General features: G+C 35.2%; 1 protein-coding gene across 1 annotated transcript in view; it reads right to left on the minus strand.

Annotated features, from left to right (window-relative positions):
- The window catches only part of DARS1 (aspartyl-tRNA synthetase 1), a 79,126-nt gene that overhangs the window by 8,791 nt on the left and 58,305 nt on the right, over positions 1-12,030 (minus strand). The window contains exons 9-12 of the mRNA XM_032286327.1: positions 11,030-11,164; positions 6,676-6,823; positions 2,482-2,628; positions 749-791 (exon numbers count right to left, since the gene is read on the minus strand). Coding sequence (XP_032142218.1) covers positions 749-791; positions 2,482-2,628; positions 6,676-6,823; positions 11,030-11,164 — 473 coding nt within the window. The remainder of the gene's footprint in view (positions 1-748; positions 792-2,481; positions 2,629-6,675; positions 6,824-11,029; positions 11,165-12,030) is intronic.

The following is a 12,030-nucleotide window of genomic DNA, read 5'->3' on the forward strand; positions in this document are numbered from 1 at the left end:
TGAAATTACAAAACTTGTTTGTAGAGAATGCTTACTATGTGACCTAGATTTAATTAAAAAGACATAAATTACATTTCAACAGTTTTTGACTTTCAACATTTTTGCTAAAACTTGAGATGAGGATGTTAACAGTTGATAAACTGGAATTAGCTCTGCTGAAACAGCATTTTCAAGGTATAAACTTAAAATGGTTTCAGAAATACCAGTTCACTCTAGTCAGTTTAACAGTTTCAAGTGCAACCAGCAGGAGGAGCTCAAGGACTTTTTCCTTTACATTATACCATTATCTTAAAATTTTAAAAAAGATCATACTAAGTTTAGCTTTTATCCTCTTTGGAGTCTTGATGAGATTGGAAAGTAGCTATTACATATGAGGCAGAGAGGAAGCTCATTCATCTTTAAGTCTCATGAGACAACAGGGTACACAGGAAAGATCATTTCTAAATAATTTCAACTAATTTGGAGGTCATTTCTAACTAATTTGACATAGGCATCACTTTTAGAGACACTTCAGAACAACTTTGTAGAAATATGAAATACTGAGTTAATCAAATCATCTGGGAGAAAGGCAGACTGTCTGAATATTTCTTTTTTCTAAGAAAAAAATTTTTTTAACATTGTCCCTCTTAGTTTTTATTTATTCCAGAATCATACTACTCCAGGTAAGCTCAATCCCCTCTGCAATTGTTCTTTAGTCCCAAGAGACATTTCAAAATTAGAGAAAGAAATCCAGCATAAACAATCCTACCTTTTCCTTTACCAAATGACCCAACAGCTTTTCATTTGGTGTACTGAAAAAGAAGAGTGAAATCAGTGTTTGAAGATCAAACGGCAAATTATAAACGTTAATAAGGAACTTCTTCTATTTGAGTTTCTCAAGTGATTACAAAATTTGTCCAAAACATGCAGTTGTCTATTCTGTTCTTTTCTTAAAAGGCAAGTACTACTGAAAATCACTTATCTTGGTACAGTGACTCAGTGCTTAGCAGATGTTTCGCAAATATTTAATTAAAGCCATATACAGAATTTAGCAATTCATTGATTCAGAAATATCAGAGATGAAATAATTTCCTACAATTATACATAACAAAAGCTTGCTATACCAATATGGGCTAGTCTTGCCATGAAATGGTCTTCCCTTTTTGGTACTCTTTATCAATAGTTTATGAAATAAAAATTAGTATTATCCAAGGTTTTAAAATAGTGTTTATACAAACATACTAAATTTTTATAGCCAAGAGGTAGCTACTTTAGCTTCTATCTTATGTAAGAACAATTTCTAAAATACTTGAAAAAATACTACTCAAGCTTATAGGATTTTTATTTTGCTTTAAAATGTCATCTGGCAATGCAGGCAATGTTTAAAGCATTTTTTTGTTGTTGTTAAACAAAAATAAATGGTTTTGGGTATTTTTTTGAAAAACCCTAAAAAGTGACAATAGTCATTTCCTTTCCCTCCTAAATACATATGTATTGTAATGGTTTAAAGAAATCATTCCAGGAAGCCTTGAATAAAATATAAGTAGATAGAAATTTTCAACCTTTACATGTTTTATTTATTTATTTTTTACAGAGAGGGTTTCACTCTGTCACCCAGACTGGAGTACAGTGGCATGATCATGGGTTACTATAGCCTTGATACTCCTGGGCACAAGTGATCCAACTACCTCAGTCTCCAGACTAGCTGGAACTACAGGAGTGTGCCACCATGTTCAGCTAAATTTTAATTTTTTTTTTTGTAGAGACAGAATCTCTCTGTGTTGTCCAGGCTGGTCCTGAAATCCTGGCCTCAAATGATCCTCCTGCCTCAGCCTCTCAAAGTACTGGGATTACAGGAGTGAGCCACCACACCCAGCCTCAATCTTTACTAAACTACATAATTTGTTTCAAAACTCTAAGTTGTATGATCTGAATTTAGATAATACTATACATAATATAGGACATATGATACTATATAAGCAATATTGACATTTATAACTTTTGGAGATGTTAACAGTTTATACCCCAATTCCAGGTGGGGATAGATTTAGACTGCTGTCTACCTTCTTTAATACCACTAATCTGGAAAGAGAAGTAACATATTAGAAGATAAAATCACAGGCAAAATTCCCTATACTCTAAAGAGTTACAAACATGAGGGGAAAAGAATGAAAAATGGTGTTTTAAACAAAATTGTGAAAACTTAGGCAAACTATAGTAAACATTTTTATTTCAGATCACACATTATATAAAACAGCATCATACTGTATACTAAGTTAATAAAATTTAAGTGTATCAGGGAAAAGAAATCATTTATTAATACTTTCATTCTCTCTTACCTTAAACCAAATTACTAAGGTTTTAAAAATCACAAAGACAACTTAGAGGACGAGTCAATAGGTGCGGCAAACCACCATGGCACATGTACGCCTATGTAACAAACTTGTATGTTCTGCACATGTATCCTGGAACTTAAAGTTAAAAAAAATCACAAAAACAAACCTCAGATCGTCTTCATCTCCCATTTCGACTCCAGCTTCCCTAAGCATAGCCAATGCTTCACAATATTCTAGTCTTAGAGTTGGCTCCAAAAATTTGAATGGCTCACATGGGAACTGTTTATTCACTGTTTGAATTTCAGTCTGAAACCTATTTGCAGAATGATTTAGAGTTAATAAAATGTATGAGATAAATGTTTCCCCCACAAGAGGTCACTGTGGCAATATATAAAATCAATCTTTGAATCTGTATATATACAAGGAAAAGCATTAACAAATTATTAAATGAAATTTAAATACTTAAAATATTTAACACCATTTTCAATCTCATGTTTTTGTAACCACAGTAACATCAAAGGATTAAAAATTTTCTTTATAACTCATATCAGTTAATATGGTTAGAAACAAAAAATGCCCATTTTATGAAGCATTACAAAAATCTGACTTTTTAATGCTTTAACAATTCTTGGTATCGTGGAAGAAGACCAAATTAATGAATATTTGTCTTATCTTCCCCCATCTGTATTACACTGCATGTTCAGGGGAGTGCCAATTTCTTTCCCATTTTGATAATCTCTATAGTACATGCCTACCTTATATATATAGAAGGTACAAAACAATGTTTACAGCACTGAGTTGAATTTCTACTATGGAAGATGATATTTTATTGAGATTTTAAAAGTCTATTTTTGGCCAGGTGCAGTGGCTCATGCTTGTAATCCCTGGACTTTGGGAGGCGGAGTGGGGTGGATCACCTGAGGTCAGGAGTTTGAGACTAGCCTAGCCAACATGGCGAAACCCCGTCTCTACTAAAACTACAAAAATTATCTAGGCATAGCTGGGAGGCTGAGGCAGGAGAATTGCTTGAATGGGAGGCGGAGGTTGCAGTGAGCTGAGATCACGCCACTGCACTTCAGCTTGGGCAACAGAGTGAGGCTCTGTCTCAAAAAAAAAAAAAAATCTATTTTTGCTGGAGTATTTATGGATTAAATGATGGCTGGGATTTGCTTCAAAATAATAGGTAATGAGGGAAATGAGTAAAACAAAATTGGCCACAGTTGACAACAATTGAGATTGGTTGATGAGTTCATGGGGGCTCATTAGGCTACTGTACATCCTTTTGTATGTGTTTGAAATTTTTTCATCATTAACAGACTTGAAAAAAGTATGTTTATATTCTATATACAGAAAAAAGGATGTTTGTATTTTATATATAGAATTCTTTAACTAGAATTTACATTCCATTTTTTTAATTTCTAAGACAGGGTCCCGCTCTGTCACTCAGGCTGAAGTGCAGTGGTGCAATCTTGGCTCACCACAACCTCAGCCTTCTGGGCCCAAGCAATCCTCCCACCTCAAGCCTCCAAAGTAGCTGGGACAAAAGGCATTTGCCACTATGCCTGGCTAATTTTTTATTACTTTTTGTAGAGATGGGGTTTCACCATGTTGCCCAGGCAGGTCTCAAACTTCTGGGCTCAAGCAATGTGTCCACCTTGACCTCCCAAAGTGAGGATTACAGATGTGCATCACACCCAGCCTAGAATTTATATTCTTGAAATTAAAACACTATCATTTCTTGACTGGTCTTACAGGCTTCCAGGGGAATAATAAAGCTTAGCCATTGATTTATTCAAATTTTGATATAAGAAGGGTTAGAAAGACCCCATAATTGATTTTTAAATAGCCTTTCTTTTTTTTTTTTTTTTGAGACGGAGTTTCGCTCTTGTTACCCAGGCTGGAGTGCAATGGCGCAATCTCGGCTCACCGCAACCTCCGCCTCCTGGGTTCAGGCAATTCTCCTGCCTCAGCCTCCTGAGTAGCTGGGATTACAGGCACGCACCACCATGCCCAGCTAATTTTTTTGTATTTTTAGTAGAGACAGGGTTTCACCGTGTTGACCAGGATGGTCTCGATCTCTTGACCTCGTGATCCACCCTCCTCGGCCTCCCAAAGTGCTAGGATTACAGGCTTGAGCCACCGCGCCCAGCCTTAAATAGCCTTTCTTTGCTTTTATATCAACTCCCATTCATCATATGTTTATCAATGGTAGACATAACTAAAAATATGACTATCAATACTTTAAAATACATTTATACATGTATTTTATACACATATACATACTTGGATATATATAATACATATATGTACAATATAATACATATGCATTTGTATATGTATATGTATTTTTCTATGAGAGGTAAATACTAATGATAAACATGAGAGGAACATGACACAAGCTAGATAACCTAATAAACAAATGACACAAAACTTAAAATTTTTAAATGACTTGAAGAACATACAAAGAAGGCTTTTATTTTCAAATTGCCACCTTAACTCTACTGAAAAAGTTCAGCAGTAATGGCATCGGAGTCTAATTTTAAGTAGAGATTTGATTAATCCCAAGGACCCAAATTCTTGTTTGGTCTGCTGTTATAAAAATCAAAGTGGAAATGTCAAACTCTATTATTTAATAGAGAAGCTATCAGTATTTTTAAAAAATGAGTTTCTGCAACTTTCTTGAATTATGAATGTGAACAGAAAATGAGAAAAGCTTTGTGTGTTCCTTCATTGTAGTTCTAAAGTATATTTCGTCTTATAAGGAAAATATTATCAGTTTTTCCATGAACCATTGAAAATTGATTAAAATAAACTACATCAAAATGTTTTAGATAACAAAGATTTAAAAAAAGGCTGCCTGCAATTAACTAGCCATCAAACATACAAAGCTGCAGAGAATGCCTGGAAATATTGGTACTCATGCTACAGTATTGTTAAATAAGATTAGTGATTAATTTCTACATTCTTTTTTTTTATTTTTTGAGATGGAGTCTTGCTCTGTTTCCCAGGTTGGAGTGCAGTGGTGTAATCTCTGCTCACTGCAACCTCTGCCTCTTGGGTTCAAGCGATTCCCCTGCCTCAGCCTCCTTCTGGTACTATAGGTGCATGCTGCCACATCCAGCTAATTTTTGTATTTTTAGTAGAGATGGGGTTTTGCTACGTTGGCCAGGTTGGTCTCGAACTTCTGACCTCAAGTGATCCACCTGCCTTGGTCTCCCAAAGTGCTGGGATTATAGGTATAAGCCACCATACCCAGTCAATTTCTGCATTCTTAAACATACTCATTAACCTTGCAATGCAGTAAATAAAATTCATATTTTTGAACTCTTTTAAAATACCAATGAAACATCAAACACACCAACAAGGAATAGTAAAATTGCTGGTCTTCAAATAAAATTTTAAATATGATCCTTTGTCAGTTATTAAAATGCTAGCTTAGACTATTATAGCTTACCTAATACTTGAAATATAGTCACAAATACAGAAAGAGAAAAAACAGACTTTCTTAATCAACGTAACTTGCTTCTATTTTCTTTTCCTATTTTCTACATGTTAAACATCATCATAAGTAAACAACTTTCAATGACCTTTAAAGGGAAGAGCTATTTGCCAGTTTAGAAAGTGTAGCTGAAGTGGGCATTCTACATAATTCAATTTTCTGAACATCTAGAACACAACTAATAGTTCTATAAATGTTAATTCATCAGATCCAAACAGGTTTAAACATCCTTTCAGTCTACTGGTTTTTAATCTTTACTCAGCACTCAATGTACATATAAATTGATTCAAGAATTAACCATATTTGACACAGGCTTAATTTATATGTTGACAGATTCAGTTGACTGAAGGAACTTTTTTTATCTCTATGGTGGGTAATAATACTATTTCCACTTAATGGCTGAGGAAACTAAGGCATAGGGTTAAATAACCTGCACAAGGTCCACACAGAAAAGCAGCAGAGCTGGGATTTGAACTCAGGCTATCAGGATGTTGCTGAATCCAACCTCTTAAGCATTACCCTCATACTTATTTCCCAAATAATAAACTGTTAAAAGTAACACTTGCTCTACTTCTTGAGACATTTGGGACGTCAGTATAAAGGAAAAAACAACAACAAAAAAATACAGTTGGACTGTTCACAATGTTCTAAATTTACCAGCAAAATAGAAGTTAGTTTGGATCCAGAAGCAGTATTTTGAGAGTGGATTTTTCCAACCAATTAATTGGATCATCTAACTGGTAAATCTTTATATATATGTCCATAGAAACTTAGTTTACATGTTTAAATTGAAGAATTTTTTTAAAAGAGCCCAAACCGATTTGAAATCAAGTCTGACTAGGTATATAAAATACTTTTTACCTTTCTTGAAGTCCTTTAAATATTTGTACCATGGTGTCAGCAATTTCTTCCATAACTTCGTGGTAATGGTAATTAAAAGCCATTTCAATGTCCAAACCAACAAACTCAGTTAGATGCCTGTGGGTATTAGAGTCTTCTGCTCTGAATACTGTGAAGTTAATAAAAGAAATAAACAGCAAATACTGTTTTCAATTTTGGATAAATTGGGATTTAAATACAAAATTTTATTTAGGATTCCAGTGGTATTATTTTTATATTACAGGGCTGGAAGGATCTCTGATAAACCATCTGTTTGCACATTCTCTTGGACAGCAAGTTCATTACAAACTCCTACAGTTCATGCAATAAAAGCCATACCAAATGTAAATTAATAAGAGAGGTTCATGAGAACCCTGGGGGAATGCAAGATCCTGTATCTTCTCAATATTTAAACATGTATTCAATTATGACCAAGATAGTGAGTTCTTCTCAATTTTATTAAAACTTGACTCAAATTAAGTCAAACTCTACAAATAAAGTAACATACAATATTCCATTTGACTACAATAGTCATTTATAGGAATATTAGTGATGTGAAAGATGAGTCGAGCTAGAGTCAGGAAGGCTGGACAGGATGAAAAGGCACTGAGGATATTAAGAGACATTAGCTCAGTCCAGCTCTTAATATCCTCGGTGTCTTTTCCTCCTGTTCAGTCTTCCTGACTGTAGCTCAAGCTACAGTCTTTCACATCACTAATAATATTCTTATAACACATCCTTGCTCAGAAACTTACAATGGTTCCCAAATGACTACTGTAGTAAGACACAAAATGACAAAAAAGAAACCCTAAAACCATTATGCTTTCATAATTTAATCCTAACCTATATTTCTCACTTCTCAAAACTAACTTGTCTTATTTTTGTTTTCTTGTGTAGTCCCTGCTCTTTACTTACTCTTCTTCCTGTCTAGAATGCCATCTCTGTTGCCTATATATATTATTCTGTCTTTGAAGCGCATTTCAGTTTGAATTTTCTTTTATGGTGACTCTAACAAACTGTTTTCTCTCTTTTTACACTTACTACTTATACTATATATTAACATCAATTTGCTGAGTGTACAGACAATCTGACTATTCGTTGTGAAAATTATTTGATTATTCCCTATGACTGTGATATGTATGCATGTCTTACTCAGTCTTGGGAGCAGGCACGATGTTGATTTCCTTGTCACTCAGAGCATGGGCTGCAGATGAACAGCATCAATACCCAGGACCTTGTGAGAACTACAGAATTTCAGGCCTCCCCCAAGATTTACTGATCATAATCTGCATTTTGTTTTTTGGAGACGGAATCTCGCTCTGTCACCCAGGCTGGAGTGCAGTGGTGCGATCTCGGCTCATGGCAACCCTGGGTTCGTGCAATTCTCCTGCCTCAGCCTCCTGAGTAGCTGGGACTACAGACACATGCCACCACGCCTGTCTAATTTTTTATATTTTAGTTAGAGACGGGGTTTCACTGTTTGCCCAGGCTGGTCTCGAACTCCTGAGCTCAGGCAATCCGCCTGCCTCGGCCTCCCAAAGTGCTGGGATTACAGGCGTGAGCCACCGTGCCCAGCCTCAGAATCTGCATTTTAACAAGATCTCCAGGTAATCTGTGTGCATATTAACATTTGAGAAGTGCTGGTTGATTCTCCTTTTATGTACGTGATACGTAGCACAAGGTTATATATGCAGCAGGTGTTCAACAAATAACTTGTTAATAAATTCAGAAAATTAAGACCCTTAATGATCCTGCCAGTTTCTCTATTAGCAAGTATTTAATTTTTATTAAGCTATCAAAAACATATATAAAATAACTTGGTAAGTTTTAAAGAATAAAGTAAAGCTGGCTTTTCACTTCTAATTAGCTTCAAAAAAGAAGTTGCCACATGATTATGTGTCTGTGCTTGACTTTTAGCCAACATTTCTTAAAAATCATACTAATATAATTTATTAAATATTAGATGTTTGTTAGTTTCTAATGGACATCAGCATATTACCAATAGAAAGAACAGTACAAACAAAATAGTTTAACAGAATAGCTCTGGAATAAAATTGGTAGCAAATTAGGCAGAGGTATAAGAGTAAGAAGTTATAAATGACAACAACATATATTACTTTGACCACTGCAACTACCTATTCTTTAGTGTTGATGGGGAGCTGAAAAGGGTCCAAATGGGAGCTAATTTTTTTCTAACTGCACTCAGGTTTATTAAAATATATACTTAGGTATATTTCAGATGGTGTATATTTTCAAAAAATGCATTTTCAGGACTTCTTCAAGGAGAACTACAAACCACTGCTCAAGAAAATAAGAGAAGACACAAACAGATGGAAAAACATTCCATGCTCATGGTTAGGAAGAACTAATATTGTAAAAATGGCCATACTACCCAAAGTAATTTATAGATTTAATGCTATCCCCATCAAACTACCAATGACCTTCACAGAACTGGAAAAAACCACTTTAAACTTCATATGAAACCAAAAAAGAGCCTGCATAGCCAAGACAATCCTAAGCAAAAAGAACAAAGCTTGTGGCATCATGCTGGTGGACTTCAAGCAGTACTACAAGGCAACAGTAATCAAAACAGCATGGTACTGCTATCAAAACATAGACATAGACCAATGGAACAGAACAGAGGCCTCTAGAGCAACACCACACATCTACAATCATTTGATCTTTGATAAACCTGACAAAAACAAGCAATGGGGAAAGGATTCCCTGTTTAATAAATGGTGTTGAGAAAACTGACTAGCAACATGCAGAAAGCAGACACTGGACCCCTTCCTGACACCTTACACTAAAATTAACTCCAGATGGATTAAGGATTAAAATTAATTCTAGATGGATTAAGGATTTAAACTTAAAACCTAATGCCATAAAAACCCTAGAAGAAAACCTAGGCAAAACCATTCAGGACACAGGCATACGCAAGGGCTTCATGACTAAAACACCAAAAGCAATGGAAACAAAAGCCAAAATAGACAAATGGGATCTAATTAAACTCCAGAGTTTCTGTCCAGCAAAAAAAACAATCATTAGAGTGAACCGGCAACCAACAGAATGGGAAAATATTTTTGCAATCTATCCATCTGACAAAGGGCTAATATCCAGAATCTACAAAGAACTAAAACAGATGTACAAGAAGAAAACAAACAAATCCATCCAAAAGTGGGCAAAGGATAAGAACAGGGACTTTTCAAAAGAAGACATATAGAAGCCAAAAAACATATGAAAAAATGCTCATCATCATTGGTCATCAGAGAAATGCAAATCAAAACCACACTGAGATACCATCTCATGCCAGGTAGAATGGCGATCGTTAAAAAATCTGGAGACAACAGATGCTGGAGAGGATGTGGAGAAGTGGGATCACTTTTACACGGTTTGTGGGGCTTAGTTCAACCATTGTGGAAGACAGTGTGGTGATCCCTCAAGGATCTAGAAATAGAAATTCCATTTGACCCAGCAATCCCATTACTGGGTATATACCCAAAGGACTATAAATCGTTCTATTATAAAGACACATGCACACTCATGTTCAACACAGCACTGTTTACAATATCAAAGACCTGGAACCAACACAAATGCCCATGAATGATGGACTAGACAAAGAAAATGTGGCACATATACACCATGGAATACTATGCAGCCATAAAAAACGATGAGTTTGTGTACTTTGTAGGGATATGGATAAACCTGGAAACCATCATTCTCAGCAAACTGATACAAGAACAGAAAATCAAACACTGCATGTTCTCACTCACAGGCAGGTGTTGAACAACAAGAACACTTGGACACAAAGAGGGGTGTGTCACACACTGGGGTCTGTTGCAGGGGTGCTGTGGGAGAGATAGTGGGAGGGAGGGTGGGGGAGGGGTAATGTGGAGAGAAATGTCAGGTATAGGTGGTAGGGGTATGGTGTCAACAAACCACCTTGCCGTGAATGTAACTACGCAACAATCTTGCATGATCTGCACATGTACCCCAGAATCTAAAGTACAATAAATAAAAAATTTTTAAAAATGACATATTCTCAAGATAAAAATTTTCTTCAGCATTCCTCTATAAGAATACATAATGCTTGTAATTGTATTCACATGAATGATGCTCAACTGTTTAAAGTACTACTGACCATACTTTTTTTTTTTTGGGAAAATGTCTACCAAATATATTGCCTTTTCTACCTCAAAGGTAGCATTTGTGTAGTCAGCAGATAAAATAATTTAGGGTTTCAAAGTGTCTGTATATTATATAAGTAAAATGTGTTTCTAAAATTACAACTACTATGCAATTTATCCACTTGGATAAAACATAACTGTCAAAATCTTACCTGGTCCAATACAGAAAACCTTCTCAAAATCAGCACAAATGCACATTTGCTTATACAGTTGTGGGGACTGAGCCAGGTATGCATTATTTTTAAAATATGACACTGTAAAAACATTGGCTCCTCCTTCACTGGCAGCTGAAATGTAAACATTTATATTATTATAATCAATTGTAAGCTCATCAATACAAACTTCTAATTAAAAAGTTTATGCTCAGGTAGTTCACTTTAAGAAAAACTGGAAAATGAAGAACTGTGGCTAAAATCATAGTCTATATATGTCTTCTTATATGTGATTCTAAATAGTTTATATTTAAAACAGATTTACCTCTTTGGCTATGCTTTTATTTCACTTCTGTGGATATATATGCTTCCTTTCTGCATCAATTTCAAAACTATTAAAGCCACTTTGGAGTTGTAAAATTAAAAAAAAAATGAAAAAAGATATTCATCATTTTTCCTTTTTTAAAAAAATTTCCCGGGGAGCTGGAATAATCATTTTTGTAATTATCAAGAATGCAATGTTCAATTTTGAATTTGAAACAAAATGCCATTTGTAACACACTTTCTAGTGTTAAACAAATCTAAAAAGGGTAAAATGATTAAAGATTCTCATACAAGAGTAAGAATTAAGGAGATTTTTCCATCATTAATATTTACTGATTTTACAATATAGCTTGTACAAAACAAAGCTGCATACTAATTTCAAAAGAAACCTATATAATGAAAGTGGTTCCTGGTGTAACTTTTGTAACAAGAATCTCACTTTGTGTGTTAGTGCCTCACTTTACAATCAATATAAGAAAATGGGGCCGGGCGTGGTGGCTCAAGCCTGTAATCCCAGCGCTTTGGGAAGCCGAGGTGGGTGGATCACAAGGTCAAGAGATCGAGACCATCCTGGTCAACACGGTGAAACCCTGTCTCTACTAAAAATACAAAAAATTTGCTGAGCATGGTGGCGCGTGCCTGTAATCCCAGCTACTCAGGAGGCTAAGGCAGGAGAA

Source organism: Sapajus apella, unplaced genomic scaffold, assembly GCF_009761245.1.
Source record: "Sapajus apella isolate SASKATOON/1434 unplaced genomic scaffold, GSC_monkey_1.0 scaffold18, whole genome shotgun sequence".
Taxonomy (NCBI): Eukaryota; Metazoa; Chordata; class Mammalia; order Primates; family Cebidae; genus Sapajus; species Sapajus apella.